The 21749-nt window shown below is 48.7% G+C and overlaps 1 protein-coding gene across 1 annotated transcript; it reads right to left on the reverse strand.

Annotated features, from left to right (window-relative positions):
- Positions 1–26: 26 nt before the first annotated feature.
- AMBP (alpha-1-microglobulin/bikunin precursor) lies at positions 27–19838 on the reverse strand. Its single transcript, XM_046653683.1, has 10 exons — positions 19614–19838; positions 18235–18377; positions 16621–16697; positions 15657–15773; positions 15073–15174; positions 14248–14294; positions 2594–2675; positions 1403–1570; positions 920–1093; positions 27–188 (listed from the first exon to the last, which is right to left on the reverse strand). The coding sequence occupies exons 1-10, from the start codon at positions 19728–19730 to the stop codon at positions 157–159; spliced, it is 1059 nt and encodes a 352-aa protein (XP_046509639.1). The 5' UTR covers positions 19731–19838; the 3' UTR covers positions 27–156.
- Between the last annotated feature and the right edge of the window lie 1911 nt (positions 19839–21749).

The raw sequence follows: 21749 nt of genomic DNA on the forward strand, positions 1-21749 counted from the left end.
CGACAATGAACAGTCAGGACGTGGAATTTCAGGAGTCTACAATTTGGTTTTTATTTGAACCCAGGTCACGTGGGCCAGACTGCCGTGGGGCACGGGGACAGACACTGGCCCTGCCCTCCCTGCCACCCCGTGGCCCCTCTCTGGCCTGCAGACCGGTCAGCTGGAGAAGCGCAGCAGCTCCTCGTCCCCTGCGGACACAGAGAGGCCCAGGGAGTGGGTGCGGGCTCGCCCAGGGGTCCGTGGGTGGGACTGTCAGGGGATGGGGCTGCCTCGTGGAGGAGGGAAGGCCACTCGGGCTGAGTTGGGGCCTGAGCTCAAGGCCAGAACCTTCTGCTCCCTGAACGACTTGATATCCTCAAAGTGCATCCCACAGAATGATCTGATTTCTTGCCTCTTCTCATTTACTTGGGCCATGAGGGGAGACAGGGCACAGAAGCCCTACATGGCGGCTGTTCCCTGGGACGCTCTTACTATTCTCCTTACAGCATCCCCATCATTCTTAGTAACAGCTCCGTTAGCTGAGGACTAGCTGTGCTCGTCACTTTGAAGTCTGGCAAGTAGGTACTTTGTCCCATTTTACAGAAGAGAAAATCAAGGCTCAAATTGGCACCTGCCCAGTGTGGCCAGCCCAGTGTGGCAGCGCCAGAATTAGAGCCAGAATTGGGGCTCCTCAGCCCACCTGCACCCCCTCTGCCTGTGCCTGGCCAGCACCTTCCAGCTGCCCCATCCCAGCCGGGGTGAGGCCTAGGGCTTGGCCCCATTTTACAGATGGGGAACTGAGGCCCAGAGAGTGGATGAGCTGGTCATCAGGTACAGAGTCCAGAACTCAGCTCTCCAGACCCCCTGCTCCTAACAGGCTCTCCCACTGGGACCCTAAGGGCCCCATGGCCCAGTCTGGCACCCCGGGGGGGCCTCCTACCGTCGCCAGGAATGCCACAGTACTCCTTGCACTCCTTCTCCGAGTAGAATTTGTTGCCGTTGCCACGGCAGCCTCCATAGGTGAAGAGGACGCACTTCCCCTGGGCGGCATCAAATGCCCACAGCCGGATGAAGGCTCGGCAGGGTCCCTGGACTATGGGGAGGTTGCAGGCCGCTGTGGAGTGGGGGGGTTGGGTGGGGGGAGCAGAGCATTAGTAACCCTTACGGTTGAACCAGGGCACCCTACTCAGCTAGTCCCTCTTTATAGTTTGGGAAATTGGGGCCCACAAGAAGAAATGACTTGCCTAGGGTCACCCATATCCAAATGTGCAATTCCTATGACTTCAGGACACTTGCCCTGGAGTCCCACCCATCAGATGTCCTCTCTGAGCTAGCTGTTCAGTCACAGGCGGTCTCTTGGAAAGACGGGGTCGTGGGGATGCAGTGTGCACAGTGTGCACAGAGGTGAGGGGCCCACGCTCACCCACAGTCCGGCAGGTCTGCAGACACTCCTTCTCTGAGGCAAAGTTGTTGCCGTTGCCCAGGCAGCCGCCATATTGGAAGGTCTCACAGGCCATGGAGGTGCCATTATAGAAATACCTGCTGATCATCCCCAGGCAAGGGCCTTCCACGTGGTCCAGCTGGCAGGAATCTGGGGACGGATGGGACAGCCACACTTACTGAGTGCTGACTGAGGACCTGTCACCAGGCCAGACACTTAACATGCCTCATTTCTTTTTGTTTTCCTCTCTGCGCTAAGAGGAAGGCTCACCCACTCATGGTATAAAGGAGGGGATTGATTCTCTGAAAGGTAAAATGACTCGCCCAGGGTCCTACAGAGCTAAGATTCAAAACCACGTCAGACTCCAAAATCCATGCTCATTCCACTCCATCACACAGGGAGTTACCAGCCACCCACAGAGCACCAGCCCCTGTGTTGGTCTTGTCTGCCCAGAGACTCGGTAATAACAGTAGTTGACGATACATTCACCAGCACCCATGCCGGCCAGCCTGACGTGTTCACTGACGTCCCACCCCCATGCCTCTGCTTTTGTGTTCCTGCCCCTGGAATGCCTTTCTCTGTAAAACCCTACCTGGATACCTGGACACAGCCTGAATTCCCCTTCCTCCAGGAAGTCCTCTTTGACCCCCTCACCCCTCCATCCTCTGAGCTATCCCAGCCCTTTTAGCTGACCCACCCTTTTGGTCCCATCACTTTCTTCCTTGACGGCCTCCCCCACTTGACCAGAAGTCCCAAGAAGATGCGGGTGGTCTGTCTCCGTGATCCCAGTTGCCCAGCGCAGGGCCTGCGGTGGAGCAGGGGTCAGTGTTTACTGAGTCAGTTGGAGAGTGAGTTGTTGGTGAACACTGTTGACTACACAAAGCGTCCTCATGTTCTTCCCCCCAAGCTCTCACAAGAGCCCTGAGGGTCAGCTCAGCAGGCTGGTATCCCATTGCATAGATGAGGAAATGAAGCTAGGAGGCCACAGAGTGATGGAGACAGGGCAAGAACTCGCTTCCCACGGGGCTGGAGGTCCCTAAGCTCAGGGACATGCCTTATGCTCCTCCTCTCTGCCCACAACCCCCGGCACAGTGCAGAGGACTTGATTTGCCTTTCTGGGCCCTCCCTCTCTGGAGTACGGCAGAAGGGGGTGAAAAGTCGAGCAACCATTACCTTCTTTCTTGCTGAATTCAGGTGTGAGCTGGCCAGCCGCTGACCCCTCCTCTTCCTGAGGCAGCACAGCGCGCCGGGCTCTCTGCAGGAAAGAAAGAGACGAAGCTGTTGCAGAGACCTTGCCATTATAGCTCGCCCGCACCCCTGGAATATAGAAACAAGCCATTCGCTTTGAGGATCAGGGTACAGACAGATGCACAGCTGCCAGACTGGTTAATGGCCTCTTTTTCCAAAAGCATCAACCTGAATTCCAGAATGGACATCATGGGATAAATTTCTGGTCTGAAATGAAAGATCAGAACCTCAAGGTATAATAATAATACCTACATATTCAACTTCCAGCTGAAATGCCCAAAGGACTATAATCACGGAAAAGAAGTCTATCCTGGAGTGGAATCTAGGGGAAGGCAGCGTCCCATGCTCAGCACTGGAAGGCGTTTCTACACAACGGAGCATGGGTGGCACGGCCTTGCAGGAAGGGCTGACCACACCATTGTTAGCTGCTTGCAGAGGAAAAGCCATCTAGAAAGTAGGAAGTAGGGACCCCAAGACTGGACCCCAATGCTCCTAGCTCAGATAGTGACTGCTTTAATTGTCCCAGGACAACTAAAGAGGGGATGAGCGGGGACACTGCCAGCCACCAGTCAGCCTTCCTGCCCACAGAGGAGACCTGGAGTCTGAAAAACTAAAACTACAGTAGCCTTCAACTTTTCCCTTCTCCTTTCAAGGTGCAACTGGAAGCTGTGGTCAGGGCCTGCCACAGTCTGCCAGAATCCGTCTCAAGCTGGTCACATGTACACCTTCCCTGGGGAAGATGAAGGAAAAGAGAAGAACCATGAGACAAATTAGATAATGCAGCCTCTCACAAGGATCAGGCTGAACAGGAGAAATATCGCTACGAAACCAGGAGAACAGTAAGAAACGGGAGAAGACTCAAACCGTCAATAAAAGGCAAGATGACCTTGCATCAATATAACAGGAGCCAACAGTGATGGAAATGAATGAAAGAAGTGGAAAGTTAGTGGAGATAGAAAAGACTTTGTTGAGTTTAGCCGCACAGTAGAGACAATAAACTGCAGGTTAGATAGTATAAGAAATAAGTCCACGTAACAGGAATTCTAGGAGGAGAGGCTATTGATATAGAAATAATAGAAGAAAACTTTTCCAAGTCGAAGGAAGACTTGAGTTGTCCAATTATAAAGGGCTCAGAGGGAATGAGGCAAAATTAATGATGAGCCTCTTCTAGACATTTCCTAGAGACAAAGGACAAAAAGGCTAGTGGCCCTTAAATGGCAGCATTTAATGACCAAAGCTACAGAGCAATATGTGAGGGTTGTAAGAGGAAGAAGGTTGTAACTCAGGATTCTCCACTCATCTGAGCTGTTGATCATGTAACATAAACCCAGAAAGACATTCTCAGACACGCAAGGATCCAACAGTTTCCCACCCATGTATCTTTCTGGAAAAAGTACTTACAGAAATATTCCCACCCATTGAGAAGGGAATCTAAACACAAGAAAATGGATGATGTGACAGCAAAGAAATGACGAAACACTATAAACCAAATAACACATAGAGTTGAGGTTAAATTATTGTTAAAATGGTCATACAACTTAATGGAAATGTTAAAAGTAATTCTCAAAACAAAAGGTGGAAAATACAAATATCAATCTCAGATTATAGCCACAAAAATGGGCATGTGGGAAGCCTGGAAGGAAGAAATGGAAGTGCTCTACATTTTTCTCTGGGGCAAGGGGAGTCATTGGTTATTGTTTCATTCTTGACATGGATAAAGAAATACAGACTCCGCTGAAATCCGGATTAAGGTGGCAGATTGAAATTTCCCTCAAAATTGCCCTCTCCAATACCTAACAGTAGCCAAAAATGAATTCATAAACACCAGCCCCACAGTGTTCATCAACATCACTCAAACAAGGAAAGAGGCATAATTTAAAACAAAAATGGCAACTTTTGATCAAGGACAGAAATCAGATATTCTGGAGCTGGACAGGGTGGTTAGTGAGGTTTGGCTCCTAACCCCGCCCTCCAACTCCAAGTCCTGGCCTGTCATCACATCTCTGATAACTTGCCCTAAGACCCCCAAATCTGAGAGAAGAAAATTGAGGGAACCCTATCTTTTTCCTCTTTTGACCGAGTAGTAGTGAAAATGAATTCTGGGAATAAAAGAAGAAAATAGACGAGGCTGGCTCTCTCTAACGGAAGGTTCTGGGGCTGCACAATCTAATGCGCTAGGGGGTGCACCACGGGACACATGACAATCACTGCCAGCCCCGACCAGGTGGAATGAACCCCACACAGGATATCTCTCAGTCCTTCAAAAGAGAAAGCAAAGGAGGGTATTCCAACCAACCTTGGACTTCAGAAAAGTGACAGAACACAAAATACCACAACCTTACACTAAAATTGGGTGGGAGGGGACTAGGCTCCAATTTAGTGGGAAGAGGGCTGAGGAGTAAATGAAACCTCCACCCCACCATATCAGAACAAACAGAAAGTCTGGCTAAAACTGACTAAGCAGGAGCCAGATAAAAAGAAATCGTTCAGAAACTACCCACACCCACCTCAGAAATGAAAGAATAAACAGCCTGAACTAGAGAAAGGGCCCAACTATGGTGGGCACTCTCATGAAGTGCCTAGACTTCCCCTCAGGATGGACTCACATTCCCAGCTGCTGGAAGTGCAGGCATCCACAGCCCTTGGCTGTCAGCCCCCGTTGCAGACTGCCTCAGCCAAAGGGAGCCCTCTCACTCAAGGTCACGTTTCCTTCCCAGAGCGACCATCATGGGGCATTAAAGCCATGCCCTTGGCCTCATCATGGGACAACTCCAAGGGTTCTTCCAGTTCCAGAGCTCCCTGTCGGGTTGGCTGAGGCACTGTGACCACATCCAGCTCTGTTTCTCCCTCTGCCCAATCCTCCCTTCCCTTCCACAGGAGTTGACCCAGGGAACCCAACCTGTGACCCCAACTTAGAAGAAAACATAACTCAAGGAGCAAAAGGAAATTCCTCAATGACCTCAAGCTATAGAATTACTTAATAAGAACATGCATTTATTAAAACAAGATTAAAGATGAAATGGTAAACAACAGAGTGAGATGAAAAGAGAGAGTCCAGGCCTAAATAAACAAATTGAGAACCAAAACAACATAAATTCAGAGCTAGTCAACAAAACAGAGATAGTCAGGAACAGAATAGATGCTGCTAAATGGAATGATTGTCATAGAAGAAAGATTGGTGATAAAGCCAGTGAATACAGATGAAAGCAATTTGAGAGAAACTGGTACATGTGGAAGACAAAGATTCTCCAGGATGAGAGAACAAGTGTTCCCCAGGTAACAAAACCCAACAAAAGGAATGGAAGATGAATTCCATATCATGCAGCAGAGTTCCCTGAAATACAGAAGGAATGTTATTTGTGGATGGACAGGGCACGTAGCGTTCCAGGAAAATTTGATATAGAATTCTCCCCACCACACGGGTGCTTGTTAAGATGTTGGCTTCAAGGATAAAGTCTGTCCAGGCATGTGGACAGAAGAAACAAATAGCTTACAAGGAAAGGAAATCTCAGGCTGGCCTCAGGCTTTCCCATAGCGATAATCAGAGCTGGAGAACAATGGAGCAGTGCATACAAAGCTTTTTCTGAGGGAAAGAACACAGGACCCAAGAAGACGACACCCAAGCAAAATGTCATTCAAGCGTGGAGGAAACTGGCAGACATTCTCAAAGAGGGAAGAATTCAGGGGTTAAAACATCCATGAACCCTCCTCGAAAACACCACTTGATAAAGAAATGGCACTAATTAAGAGATTAATGGAAATAAATAACTCAGAAATGGAGAAGCCGTGGTTCTATTAACGACAGATGAGTGTAGAATCCATTAAAATATACAACTGTTCCTAAACGACTGGGAATTATGTCGACAGAGCAGAATGGGAAAGGCAGCGATCTCGACAACGTGAAAGAAAAAGGGAAGAGGAGGGAAGAGCCAAGATGGCGCCGTGAGTAGTCCTCTTTGTCTCTCGCCCTTCGAGTCTACAATTATTTGGACACTTATCGCTTGACAAAGGATATCCAGACAGCATCTCAGGACGTCTGAGACACCCACGCGACTATACATCGGAAGGCGGATGGACTTTCCTCTGGGAGGATGTGGAAATAGGTGAGGGCTCTCCGACCCCGACGGGCAGCCTGGTACCCGCAAGCGGCTTTCTTCCAACGGACGCCCCCAGAGGATCCACGCACGTCTAGGGCAGGAGCGAGAACACAACAGAGGAGCGACGGTGGAAACAGGTGACCAGAACCCTACCTAAACCCCCTGCAATTACTCCTAAACGCAGAGGGAAACTTTGGAGTTGCACACCTGAGCCCGCGGGGAGAGTCTCTCTCCGCCATTGGCGGGGGGATCCAGCCTGGTGCTCGGGGCGCCCGGAGGGTCCCAGAGAGAGACACGGAGGGCACGGAGATCTCCCAGCTGCCGTTGCCCGCCCCGTGGGACTAGGGATTGCCGGAGATCTCAGAGAGGACCGGGGTGGGGGGAATTTTCAAAGGCCGGTCCTGCGACCCGGAGGGGAAGCGCCGGAGCTCCGCCCGAGCAGCAGACAAAACTCTCTGCCTGCCGTTAGCAGAGGGGCCACGCTGAGCATTCACGGCTCCGGCAGAGGCCAGGAGAGAAGCCCTGAGGGCGGGGCGACCCCCAGCTGCCGTTGCCCGCCCCGTGGGGCTAGGGATTGCCGGAGATCTCGGAGAGGACTGGGGCTGGAGAGAGTTCCAGAGACCCAGCTTAGTAGCCTAGGGGGAAACCCTACAGGCTCACAGCAGCCTTAGGGAAAGCCTCTGCACAGCACCAGTAGAAGGCACCCAGCCGCCAGCCACAAGGCTGGAGGACCCCAGGGCAAAAGCAGCATAGCTAGGTGTACTAACCACAGACTGTAGAAGATGCCAATAGCTCTCCTGCGACCTATAGAGGACAAGTGAGATTTGGTGGGTGCCGACAGCAACGGAGCGACAAATATAAGTGATCCCACCCCTGGCTGCTGGAAAAGCCCATAACACCGTTGCAGACCCCAAGGAGAGAGCACATCTAGGTGGGCTGCAACAGTAGGCACCTGCAGCCTGAAGCCCCCCTGTGACGGCCCCCACGGCAGAGGAGGGAATCCAAAGGGCCACTGTGGCTACGAAGAGGGGCCCAGGCCCAGTTAGCAACTATGGACAGGATTCCTGGTTGGTGAAATATAAACAGCTGCTCCTCCCACCGCAGCAGCTGAAACAAGTGAAAGGAGCAACCAAACTCTATTTCCATGCGGAGGCACAAATCAACAACATCAAGCAATATGAAAAAATACATTAAATCTCCAGAACAGAAAGAAAGCAACAAATATACAGAAAACAATCCCAAAGAAAATGAGATGTATAACCTAAATGACGATGACTTCAAAACAGCCATCATTAAGATTCTCAATGAGTTAAGAGAGAATTCTGACCGACAACTCAACGAGTTCAGGAGCTATGTCACAAAAGAGTTTGATACGATAAAGAAGAACCAAACAGAAATATTGGAAATGAAGAACACAATAGAGGAGATTAAGAAAAATCTAGATGCTCTGAACAGTAGGGCCGATAATATGGAGGAAAGAATTAGCAATTTGGAAGATGGCAATATAGAATTGTTGCAGGCAGAGGAGGAGAGAGAAGCAAGACTTAAAAGAAATGAAGAAACTCTCCGAGAATTATCAGACACAATTAGGAGATGCAACGTAAGGATTATAGGTATACCAGAGGGAGAAGAGAAGGAGAAAGGGGCAGAAAACCTATTCAAAGAAATAATGGCTGAGAACTTCCCAAATCTGGTGAGGGAGATGGATCTTCAGGTGACAGAAGCCAATAGATCTCCAAACTTTATCAATGCAAGAAGACCAACTCCACGGCATATAGTAGTGAAGCTAGCAAAAGTCAACGACAAGGAGAAAATATTAAGGACAGCCAGGCAAAAGAAACTAACCTACAAAGGAACCCCCATCAGGCTATCAGCAGATTTCTCAGCAGAAACTTTACAGGCTAGAAGAGAGTGGAATGATATATTCAAAAATCTGAAGGACAAAAATCTACAGCCGAGAATTCTCTACCCAGCGAAAATATCCTTCAAATACGATGGAGAAATAAAAACTTTCCCAGATAAACAAAAATTAAGGGAGTTCATTGCCACAAAACCTCCTCTTCAGGAAATCCTCAGGAAAACCCTCATTCCTGAAAAATCAAAAAAAGGAAAGGGGCTACAAAACCAAGAGCAGAGGAGATAAGTAGAAGGACAACAACAGAGAGTAGCAGCTCTACATCAGAACAGATTAAACCATGGGACGAGAAACAAAGGAAACTGAAAAAAACCGGAAAACAAGACACAAAATGGGAGTGGTAGGCCCCCACGTCTCAATAATCACTCTAAATGTAAACGGATTGAACTCCCCAATCAAAAGACACAGAGTGGCAGGATGGATCAAAGAACAAGATCCAACAATATGCTGCCTCCAGGAAACACACCTCAGCCCCAAAGACAAACACAGACTCAGAGTGAAGGGATGGAGAACAATACTCCAAGCTAATAATGAACAAAAGAAAGCAGGTGTCGCTATACTAATATCAGACAAGGTAGATTTCAAAGCAAAACAGATAAAGAAAGATAAAGAGGGACAGTATATAATGATAAAAGGGACTCTCCACCAAGAAGACATAACACTTATAAATATATACGCACCCAACACAGGAGCACCAAAATTTGTAAAGCAACTCTTAATAGAACTAAAAGAAGACATCAACAACAATACAATAATAGTAGGGGACCTCAACACACCATTAACACCAATGGACAGAACATCCAGACAGAAAATCAACAAGGAAATAATAGAATTAAATGAAAAATTAGACCAGATGGACTTAATAGATATATATAGAACACTTCATCCAAAAACAGCAGGTTACACATTCTTCTCAAGTGCACATGGAACATTCTCAAGGATTGACCATATTTTGGGAACCAAAGCAAACATCAATAAATACAAGAGAGTTGAAATAATATCAAGCATCTTTTCTGATCATAACGCTATTAAACTAGAAATCAACTACAAGAAAAAAGCAGAGGAAGGTGCAAAAATGTGGAGACTAAACAACACGCTTCTCAACAAACAATGGATCATTGAAGAAATTAAAGAAGAAATCAAATATTATCTGGAGACAAATGAAAATGAGAACACGACATACCAAATCATTTGGGATGCAGCAAAAGCAGTCCTAAGAGGGAAATTCATCGCAATACAGGCTCACCTCACTAAACAAGAAAAAGCTCACGTAAGCAACCTCAAACGACACCTAACAGAACTAGAAAAAGAAGAACAAACAAAGCCCAGAGTCAGTAGAAGGAGGGAAATAATAAAAATAAGAGCAGAAATAAACGATATTGAAACAAAAAAGACAATAGAAAGGATCAATGAAACAAAGAGTTGGTTCTTCGAAAGAATTAACAAAATTGACAAACCCCTAGCCAGACTCACCAAGAAAAGAAGAGAGAAAGCACAAATTAACAAAATCAGGAATGACAGAGGAGAAATCACAACAGATACCAATGAAATACAAGAGATCATAAGAGAATACTATGAAAAACTATATGCCAACAAATTGAACAACTTGGAAGAAATGGACAAATTCCTAGACTCCTACAATCTCCCCAAACTGAATCAGGAAGAAATGGAGAATCTGAATAGACCAATCACAAGTAAGGAAATAGAAACGGTAATCAAAAACCTCCCCAAAAACAAGAGTCCAGGACCAGACGGCTTCTCTGGAGAATTCTACCAAACATTCAAAGAAGACTTAATACCTATTCTCCTCAAACTGTTCCAGAAAATTGAGAAAGATGGAGAACTCCCTAACACATTCTATGAAGCCAACATCACTCTGATCCCCAAACCTGACAAGGACAACACAAAGAAGGAGAACTACAGGCCGATATCACTGATGAACATAGATGCAAAAATCCTCAACAAAATTTTGGCAAACCGATTACAGCAATACATCAAAAAGATTATACACCATGATCAAGTGGGATTTATACCAGGGACACAGGGATGGTTCAACATCCGCAAGTCAATCAACGTGATACACTACATCAGCAAAATGAAAAACAAAAACCACATGATCATCTCAATAGACGCAGAGAAAGCATTCGACAAGATCCAACACCCATTTATGATAAAAACCCTCAGTAAAATGGGTATAGAAGGAAAGTACCTCAACATAATAAAGGCCATATATGATAGACCCACAGCCAACATCATACTCAATGGACAAAAGCTGAAAGCCATCCCTCTGAGGACAGGAACAAGACAAGGGTGCCCACTTTCACCACTCCTATTCAACATAGTACTGGAGGTGCTGGCCAGAGCAATTCGGCAGGAAAAAAAAATAAAAGGAATCCAAATAGGTAACGAAGAAGTAAAACTCGCGTTGTTTGCAGACGACATGATCTTATACATAGAAAACCCCAAAGAATCCACAGAAAAACTATTAGAAATAATCAACAACTACAGCAAAGTAGCAGGGTATAAAATTAATGTGCATAAATCAGTAGCATTTCTATACACTAACAATAAACTAACAGAAAAAGAACTCAAGAACTCTATCCCATTCACAATCGCAACGAAAAGAATAAAATACCTTGGGATAAACTTAACCAAGGAAGTGAAGGATCTATACAATGAAAACTACAAGACTTTCTTGAAAGAAATTGACGATGACATAAAGAGATGGAAAGACATTCCTTGCACATGGATTGGAAGAATAAACATAGTTAAAATGTCCATACTACCTAAAGCAATATACAGATTCAATGCTATCCCAATCAGAATCCCCAGAACATTCTTCACAGAAATTGAACAAACAATCCTAAAATTCATATGGGGGAACAAAAGACCACGAATTGCTAAAGCAATCTTGAGCAAGAAAAACAAAGCCGGCGGAATCACAATCCCCGATTTCAAAACATACTACAAAGCTACAGTGATCAAAACAGCATGGTACTGGTACAAAAACAGGTCCACAGATCAATGGAACAGAATTGAAAGCCCAGAGATAAAACCACACATCTATGGACAGCTAATCTTCGACAAAGGAGCAGAGGGCCTACAATGGAGAAAAGAAAGTCTCTTCAACAAATGGTGCTGGGAAAACTGGACAGCCACATGCAAAAGACTGAAAATCGACCATTCTTTTTCACCACACACCAAAATAAACTCAAAATGGATCAAAGACCTAAAGATTAGGCCTGAGACAATAAGTCTTTTGGAAGAGAATATAGGCAGTACACTCTTTGACATCAGTTTCAAAAGAATCTTTTCGGACACTGTAACTCCTCAGTTGAGGGAAACAATAGAAAGAATAAACAAATGGGACTTCATCAGACTAAAGAGCTTCTTCAAGGCAAGGGAAAACAGAATTGAAACAAAAAAACAGCTCACTAATTGGGAAAAAATATTTACAAGCCACTTATCCGACAAAGGGTTAATCTCCATAATATACAAAGAACTCACACTGCTTAACAACAAAAAAACAAACAACCCGATCAAAAAATGGGCAGAGGACATGAACAGACATTTCTCAAAAGAAGATATGAATATGGCCAATAGACACATGAAAAGATGTTCATCATCGCTAATCATCAGGGAAATGCAAATCAAAACTACACTAAGATATCACCTTACCCCCGTTAGATTGGCAAAAACATCCAAAACCAAGAACGACAAATGTTGGAGAGGTTGTGGAGAAAGAGGAACCCTCATACACTGTTGGTGGGAATGCAAACTGGTACAGCCACTATGGAAAACAGTATGGAGATTTCTCAAAAAGTTAAAAATAGAAATACCCTATGACCCAGCCATCCCATTACTGGGTATCTATCCTAAGAACCTGATATCAGATATCTCAAGAGTCCGTTGCACCCCTATGTTCATCGCAGCATTATTTACAATAGCCAAGACGTGGAACCAGCCTACATGCCCAGAAACTGATGATTGGATAAAGAAGATGTGGTATATATACACAATGGAATACTACTCAGCCATAAAAAAAGACGAAATTGGCCCATTCACAACAATGTGGATGGACCTCGAGGGCATTATGTTAAGCGAAATAAGTCAGTCAGAGAAAGACGAACTCTATATGACTCCACTCATAGGTGGAAATTAGCATATTGAGAAGGAGATCTGATCGGTGGTTACCAGGGAAAAGGGGGGGTGGGGGGAGGGTACGGAGGGGGAAGTGGTGTACCCACAACATGACTAACAAAAATGTACAACTGAAATTTCACAAGCTTGTAATCCATCATAACATTAAAAAAAAAAAAAAAAAAAGAAAAAGGGAAGAGGAGATGGAACATGAAGTCTGCGAGTGCAAATGTGTGCCTTTCAAATCACGCAGACAATAGATATCCTCGAAAAGTACGTATAGTGATGCCAGCCTCTCATGTTTTTTCACAAGCTTGACTTGACTCAGAGCATTCTTGAAGAAACAAATCTCTAGTGGTGAAAAAATATTTATTTGAAGTTCAAGAAGACCACTTCAAGTTTTTTTTTTTTTAAATTCAAGGAAAACTGCAATTAATGCTTTTTAAAATTAGAAATAGCATCTGTAATATAATCCCATTTAATAATAGTGTGTCTAAATTTGTGCATTCATCTATCCAACCTTCCTTCTCTCTGTCCTTCTCTCCATGTACGCATGTCAAGATTTTGGAATGATGTGGATGCTGGTAGTTTGTGGGTGGTGGAATTTTTCTTTAAACTTCTATTTTTCATACTTTCCTGCATTGTTTTCGTTCTTCATAATGAGCATATGTTAGTTTTATAAAATCAATGGTAATTTTTCTTAAAAAATAAAGAAGCAAACAGATAATGTGTTAACAGTGTTAATTCTATGTAGGAATAAGGACATCGTTGTCTTTTTATTTTTTGCTTTCTTGTGTTTTTACAATTTTCAAGAATATGTTTCTAAATAAATATTATATATATATTTATGCACACACATGTAGACATATACACACATGTCAGCAAAATAAATTAGAATATGTAATTTCCAAATAGTCAGAGAAAAAAGAATGAAGAAAGCTTAATGAACATGACAAAAGGCAGGAAAATAAAACAGAAGAGTTAGGAAGCCCAAAAATCAAAAAGCAGCTTAGGAGAGGAGCGGGTTTGAGAAGCTGCTTGCTCTTGCGTTTGCTGCTTTTTAGGAAGATCAATTGACTTTATTTTCATTTATTGAGTATTGAGTATTGTCATTTTATTATTGAGTATTTTCCTGCTTTGGGGCACCATGCTAAGGCCTTTTCTAGCACGTCATTGAGTTCTAGCCCCCGGAAGGTAAGTGCCATTACCCCACTTCACGGATGAGGAAAGTGAGGTCCCCGTGGGCAGCAACCAGCCCCAGTGGGAACCAAGACTGAGCCCAGGTTGGTCTGACTTCAAAACCCACACCCATCACTGCCTTCTCCCGACCCCTCTTGATGCCCCCGCCTGCCACCACAGCAGGACCTCAGCAGGGGCAGCCCGCATGAGCATGCAGGGTGGGGCTGGGGTGGGGGAGAGGTGCTCACCGAGAATGGCATGGGCTCTGGCTCCTGCTCCCCAGGCACACACTCACCTAGGGAGAGGACACGACAGAGGAGTAAGGAAGAGGGTCAAACCAGGGGGCCTCCCAGACCCAGAGGGGGCATTGTTTCTCTCATAGTTCTAATGCCTGTGTGCCAGATAGGCACTGCGCCAAAGTGTCTGGTGCATTAGCCCGCTTCCGGAATGGCTCCTCGGACATGGTTTCCGAGGGGCATTCACTGGAAAAGCGACAGACTGGTGGCTGCGCCATCATCAGCATCGGCATCCTCTCCACCCCACGACCAGAATCCTTTCACCCGCACCATCGCAGGAACAGCAATGGCTAACACTTACTGAGCACTTATTAGACGCCAGGCACAGTGCTATTGTATTTAAGGGCTTTATCTCATTGACCCCCCACAGCAACTTACACGGGAGGCATTGTTACGCCCCACTTCACAGATGAGGAAAGCGAGGCTCTGGGAGGTTGACCAGCCAGAAGCCACACAGCTCAGTTTGAAGCTAGGTGCTCTAAAGCACGCTCTTAAGCCTCCTACGAGGTACCTATGGATTCTGATGTAAGCTCACTTAGACACGGGACGGAAGAGTGAACCCCAAATCGATTCTAGTCTCTGCTCCGCCAGGAACACGCCGTGTGACGTGGAGCAAATCCAGGGACCCCGCTGCCTTCCCTGTGATGGCGGGGCGGGGCTGTGGCCCTGCTTATCTCCGAGGGTTACAGGAAAGGCCCAGGGGCTGGGAAGATGTTCTCTGAGGCCATGAAGGATGAGGAGGGGACAGAGATGTAGGGTGGGTGGCAAGCCATTTACCTCTGTCAGCCAATGTGACGATGGAGTCCCCGGGGATGCCCACGCCCAGGGCCACCTCCCTGAACGTGTCTAGCAGGCTTTCCCGAAGCTGCCGATCCCGCCCTGCAAGTGGAAAGCAGAGAAGATGCCTCGAGCCACAGGTGCCTGCGGTGGCAGGGCCTGAGGCAATCTTGCCCAGGGATTTTCATTTAGGGGAAGTTTGAAAACCATGGGCCCAATTCCACCTCTTCAACACAGTTACAGAAAGGTGGGCTCCAGGAAAGGAGGCAGTGTCCCTTCCAGGATCCCACCTGGGTCCCCCAACTCCCCACACGGTGCTCTTTCCACTGATTGTTTTAAGGGCCTGGAGGCTCTGGAAGTCTCTGGGTCTGGAATTTTGGAGATCAAAAGAAGAGGACTCTACCTCAAACGGGAGGCTGAGCTCCACCTCCCCCAGGGAGGGTAAAGGTTTCCAGCTGTCCCGTAACTAGAGTGTTGTCAGAAAGAAAAAGCAAACCCCCTGCTCTTCCCCATTCCACTGTCCCTAAGTCACGGACCTCCTCCCGCCCCCAACTCCATGAGCTTATCTAATTCCAGGCCTTTACCGTAGAGCTTGGCGGTGATGGTGGGTCCGTGGCGGCGGCTGAATTTCTTGCTCAGAAAAATGGCATACTCATCATAGTTGGTCTGGACCACATAGGACTCTATGCTGAGGTTCCATTCTGCGTGGGAGATGCAGGAAGACAAAGGGATCGGTGGTCAGAAGGCTCTTCCGGCCTGAGATCCTTCACTATTCACCTACTCATCATCTATTCTTCCATCCTCTGTCCACACATCCTTTCTGTGTATTTATCTATCCATCCATCTTCAGTCTCTCTCTCTCTAACCATCCGTCTCCTCTGTATATTCATTGTTTATTCACTTATCATCATTCCATCCTCTCCATACATCGGTCCATAAATGCATCCATTTTCCTTCCTTCCTTCTTTCCTCCATCCATTAATCCATCAATTTATCTACTAGATGACGGACTGATTAACGCATATACCCGCCATCCATACATGGGTTCCTTTACCGATCATTTGTTTATTCTCTCTTTATTTATCCTACGATCCATCTACCTAAACATTCATACATTCAACTCTTCAGACAATCATTGACACACAGCACATATTCAATGAACACTGGCTGGATTCATGAATAAATTCATGTCCAAGCGCCACGCACACTGTACACGGTAGCTGCTTAGCAAATTACCAGCTGATTGCAGATACCTAACAAGACACGCAGACTGACGACATCTTGATGTTATCCTCAGCGATCAGCGCCATCCTCCATTGTGGATGCTCGCATTTATGCGTGTGTGAGAAGAGAGAGAAAGAGAGGAGGGAGGAGGAGGAGGAGAAGAAAGAGGAGAAAGAAGAGGAGGAATTTGGAGGAAGGCTCAGAAAAATGAGAGGAAATGTTAGAGGGGCAGCGAGAGCTGAGGTGGAAGGAAAGAGCGCTCAAGACGTCAAGGCATTTTTTAGCAAAGCAGAGAACTCTGCGTGTTCCTGGGACTCAACTTACTGGATTTATGATACCGGAACTTCCCCTTGGTGTCTGTTTTCTCATAAGCCCCCGAGATCTCCTCACAGACGCCCTTCCTGCAAACAAACAAACCAAAAGGAAGGTCACTTCTGGTGGAGACCACGGTCCTGACACCCCACTCTCTAGCAACATCCGCTCCAACTATCTTTTTTTTTTTTGCAGCTTGGAAAGTAACATTTCTAAATACCTTGTTTAATCCTCACACCAGCCCCGGGAGATGCCCGTTGTACAGACGAGGGGACAGAGGGACAGAGGAAAAGGGACGGGTCCCTGCCATCTTCTTGGCAAAGCCAGCACTAAAAGTCACGCCCTTAACCAAGTCTGCACATCCTGCCGATGCCCAGCCGGGGCGGTGGGTTAACGCAGGAATTCATTTATTACTCCGAGTTTCTCTTGTGAAATGGGGATGGTGACAGTTTCTACCTCACCTGGTGGTTGCCAGAGTCAAATGAGATATTATAGGAAAGGAGCTCGGAGTGCGCCCTCCACACAATTAGCTATTATTGTTACAATGATTACTATTTATAGAGCAGTGTCTATGTGCCAGGCCCCTGCTACACGCTGGGGATACAAAGGACGGCAAGAGAGACTGTGTCCACTCACAGAGCTTATAATCGAGTGGGGTGGGTGGGCAGAGGCAGTCAGTGTGACAAATGCCATGTAGGGGGAAGCAGGAGATGCTCCGACAGCACAAAGGAGTTCATGTAACCTGAACCTGTGGGGCCAGGAGGACTTCCTGGAGGAAGCAACATGGAACCTAAGTCCTGAAGGATCCATAGCAATTAGTCCCGGGAGGTGGGGAGAAGTTTTCCTGGTACAAGGGACCATCAGGTGCAAAGGTCCAGAGGTGCGAGAGGGCGGAGGGCTCCGGGAACTGAGAGGAGGTCCACGTGGGTGGGTCACAGAGTACGTGGGAGAGAGTGGGGCAGGGAATGGCGAGTGCTGGCAGGGGCCTGGAAGGCCACATCACAGGGGTTGAATTTGATTCCCAAGGGCAGGAAGGAGCTACAGAAAGCTTTAAGCAGATGTGAGTTTTCCAAAGGTCTTTCTGGTTTGCCGGGTGAAGAACGGACTGGATGGAAGGTTCGAGATTAGAGGTAGGGAGCAATGTGGAGAGGCTGCTGTAGACACCCAGGAAAGAAAGGAAGGTGGTTTGGACCAGGTGGTGGCAGAGAAGAGGGGAGAACGGAATGATTGGAGGGACCTAGGAAGACAAGGGACAGGGCTTGGCAAGGGGTTGAATGGCCAGTGGCAGCAGACAGAGGGGTCTAGGAGACCCCCTTCCTGCCCAGGTTTCCAGGTTGGGTCCCTGGGGCATAGAAGTGCCCTTCTTGAGCTAAGGGACGCCCAAGGAGCAAGAGCAGGTTGGAAAACAGGCACAGTGTTGGCAGCGTTGCCCTTGAGCTGTCGACGGGATGTTGGAAAATAGATGCCCTGGTGGAGGACAGCAGAGAAGTCTGCAGCTCAGAGGCGAGGTCCTGGCTGGAGGCAGGGATGTGTAACCTTCCAGGACAGGGTGGTGACTGAAGCCAGGACCGGGGGGGTTGCATGGGCCCTGGTCCCTCCCGGCCCTCCCACCGCGTCCCCACTCACCGCCAGCGAGTGCTGGTCGTGCTGATCTCGCCGTCCGTCGCTCCCTCTCCCAGCACCAGCGTGCTGATGGTCATCCTGTCCTTGATCTTCTTCAGCCACGGGCAGGTGGAGCCCATGGCCACGAGGAACCATTTCCCGTAGATCTAGGAGGCAGCCACGAGCTCTGAGGATCCGGCTTTGCCTCAGACCTCAGTGGAACCTTGCCGAAAGTCCGCGCCCCTCCCTCTTCTCAATGCCTAATCCTTCTAAGAGAGAATGTCCGATAGCTCATTGGAGGCCACACAGCTTCAAGGGAGGCTGGAGCCCTCACGGTGGGACTCAGGCATCACGGCAAGCTTAGGAGGGAGATGCGCAGATGGGGTCCCACCCTGCCTGGCAGAAGGTCTGACTCTGCTGAGATTGGAGATCTCTGCTGCTCACCTGGACGGGGTCCAAATCCCCATGCCCTAAGGTGGTCATGACCCACTGCTCCCCAAGAGCAGGAGTCCGTGTTCTACTCCTCTGGGGACAGGGAGCTCACCACCTCGCGAGCAGCCCGTAGCTCCATGTTATCCAAAGTACCTCCTTTCCTTGAGCTGAGTCTGACGTGGGACAACCCGCCGCCTCTCCCCTGACCACACGATGGGGAGTTGAGTGAGCCCTCACGTCCTGCAGGGGCCAATGAACCTCGGACCCTCCGCCCTCCCGGACCCCCAAGGTCCCTGCTCCTCACGCCCCTCCACCCACAACCCTTGCTTGTCCCTGAGTGCACACAACACCCACAAGAGGCTGTGGCTAGAACCGCCCAACAGCCCCTCACCCTGACCTGGAGACTGAGCTCGGGGTGGGGCAAGGTCCTGTTCAAGGACACCCAGTGACTTGGGGCAGAGCTGGGACTGGAAGGCAGTCCTAGGAGACCCCACCCCCGGCCCCCAGCGCCCCACCCAGGCCTCCCAAGCCCCCCAGCACCTCTGTCCTGCATCTCTTCTCCCCGTGACCCTGCACGCCCACCCTGTGCCACCCCAGGCCTGTGAGGGTGGGGGATCCAGGACGGGCTAACAGAGAGGGTGCAGGTGAGTGGTTGAAGGGGGCAGGGCTGGGGGGCAGCAGTCAGCACAAAGCCTTCCCCGGGTGGGATCGAATCGAAGCATGGCCATGGATTCCCCTTGGAGCCCAAGAGGACAGGCTCCAAGGCGAGGACATTTAACTCAGCATCTCAGACCAGAGCCCCACAGAATGGCGGATCCACGGGCTGGTAGCTTCAACGAATCCCAGACGATCTGGGCAGGAAGGGCCCTTCAGATGGGGAGACTGAGGCCCAGAGGCAGGTGGGACTCGCCCCCTGGCAAGGCCTAGCAGCTCAGACACCCCGCCATCGCCGCCAGACAGGCCAGCCTTACCCTGGAGAGGTCGAAGTTCTCTTGCACCTGGATGTTGGCAGGTGGCGTCGGCACAGGGCTGGCCCTCACCGCCAGGCAGGCGGTCAGCAGCAGAAGCAGGGCCCCGAGACTCCGCATGGCTCTGGGTTCCTCTGCCTCCGTGTCACTCACGGGCTCAGTCTGGGGACAGAGGAGCCACCAGCTTCCTGCTGGAGGCAGCTGAGAACTGAGGCTGGGGGAAGGGGCCTGTGGCTTGTAGGGGATGTCGGTGTTTGCCCTGCTCAGCCAGGACCAATCAGGTCCCGAAGGCCAAGTCTGATCGATCCCAGGTAGTGCCCAGGCCGGGGTCACTGGTCCGGAGGGGCCAGGGTGGCTGCTGCAGAGGAGGCATTGGCCAAGCGCAATCTGGCCCAGAGGCAGCAGGGGGAGGATGGCAATGGGCAGCCCCTGGCCAGTCCCACTGGGTCATTCCACCTGGCTGGACCCCACACTACCATGAGTCAGCAGGATGAGCCTGACTGGGCCCATTTCTCATATGCAGAAGCTGAGGCCCAGGGAGAGGAAATGACTTATCAGAGACCACAGGGAAGGCCATGCAGAACCAGAACTCGGGTGGTCTGTGCCCCGAGTCCCTTCTCTGACCCCTCCTTCCCACAGCCCTAGCAAACAATAGTATAAATAATAACTATAATGATTATAATAACAGCTTCCATTCCTGAGCGCCTGATATGCGCCAACGCGGTACACATGCCTTGGAAGTGAATTCAGCCACCACAACCCCACAAAGCGGGTGCCATTTTTCCCTTTACACACAGGGCACTCGAGTCTCCAGGAGGTAAAGTGACTTGCCCGGGGTCCCCCAGCCGGGAAGTGGAGTTGCTGGGAGAGGCATTGGTGCTGGGTGAGAACCTGCACTCAGGAGCCAGAATGTCTTCTGTGCGATTCACCGGCTGTGTGGCCTGGGGTGAGTGACTACCTCTCTGTGCCTCAGTTTCCCCATCTGTCAATGGGGATAATCATAGTTCCTGGTCCACAGCATTGTGGTGGAGGTTCAGGGAGTTTGCACTTGTAAAGCACCAGGACAGCACCTGGCACACAGAGTAAGAGCCGAACGTGTTTGCAGTGGGTTGAAGAACGGCCCCCAAATTCATGGGCTCCCAGAACCTCAGAAGGTGACCTTATTTGCAGATGTCATTAGATAAGACGAGGTCGTACTGAACGAGGGTGGGCCCTAAACCCAACCACGGTGTCTTTATAAGAGAAAAGAGAGGGAGATGCAGACACAGAGTCACAGATGCCCACGGAAGCTGTGTCCTCACCCCGTGGACGTCTTCACACCATGCGAAGACTGAGGCAGAGATGGGGTGAGGCGGCCGCAAGCCCAGGATTGCCCAGGACTGCCGGCAGCCACCAGATGACAGGTAGAGGCAAGGAAGGACCCTTCCTTAGAACATTCCAGAAGAATGTGGCCCCGCCGACAACCTGGTGTGGGACTTCTAACCTCCGAGACTAGGAGGACCTAGTTTGTGGTACTTCGTTAGGGCGGCCCCAGGAAACTAAACATCATTCATTACATTAAAAAATTTAAATGAGAATTTTGAAAGCTCAGGTGTGTCTGTCGCCAAAGCTCAGATTCCTGCCAGGGACACCACAGGCCCTGTCAATGAAACGCAGTGGTCAGAGCTGCTGTCCCTACTTCCTCTCTGCTCTTGGCGGGGAACACCCCATACACACAGCAGCCTCTCTGCTACAGCTGGGAAAGACGCCTTCAGAAAGGCCCTTCCAACAGCAAGACCTCTGCTCATGCGAGAATCCAGAATTTCCCCCTCACAGTCAGAGGCACCAACAAATGAGGTGTCAGGTCCCTTCTGTAGGAGAGACATTTGTCTTTCACCAACATCAGGAAGAAGTGTGTCTCTATTTATAATAAGTGAGTGTGTTTTTTTTTGCTCCATCACTGACAGCTGGGCTACTGATGGCATCTCCTTTTTGCACTGGCTGCCAGGAAGCTCAAAGCCAAGTTACGAGTTTAATCACAGCCCCTGTGTTGGCTTAGATTTCTGAGACAATTATCTTCCCTCGTGCTCACCAAGTTTCTCAGTCTTTTATGGTTTTGGTTGGTGGTGGTCGTAGGAGGCAGTCTGAATGAAGAGGAGC

This window comes from Equus quagga, chromosome 1, assembly GCF_021613505.1.
Source record: "Equus quagga isolate Etosha38 chromosome 1, UCLA_HA_Equagga_1.0, whole genome shotgun sequence".
NCBI classification, from domain to species: domain Eukaryota; kingdom Metazoa; phylum Chordata; class Mammalia; order Perissodactyla; family Equidae; genus Equus; species Equus quagga.

What these genes read in the sequence shown, in the direction of transcription:
- AMBP (XM_046653683.1), bottom strand. Translation starts at nt 19,730, where the DNA reads ATGCGGAGTCTCGGGGCCCTGCTTCTGCTGCTGACCGCCTGCCTGGCG. An exon ending in GTTCCGGTATCATAAATCCA is followed by an intron (nt 15,774 to 16,620) that starts GTAAGTTGAGTC and finishes TCTCCCACGCAG; the next exon opens with AATGGAACCTCAGCATAGAG. An exon ending in CATCACCGCCAAGCTCTACG is followed by an intron (nt 15,175 to 15,656) that starts GTAAAGGCCTGG and finishes TTCCACTTGCAG; the next exon opens with GGCGGGATCGGCAGCTTCGG.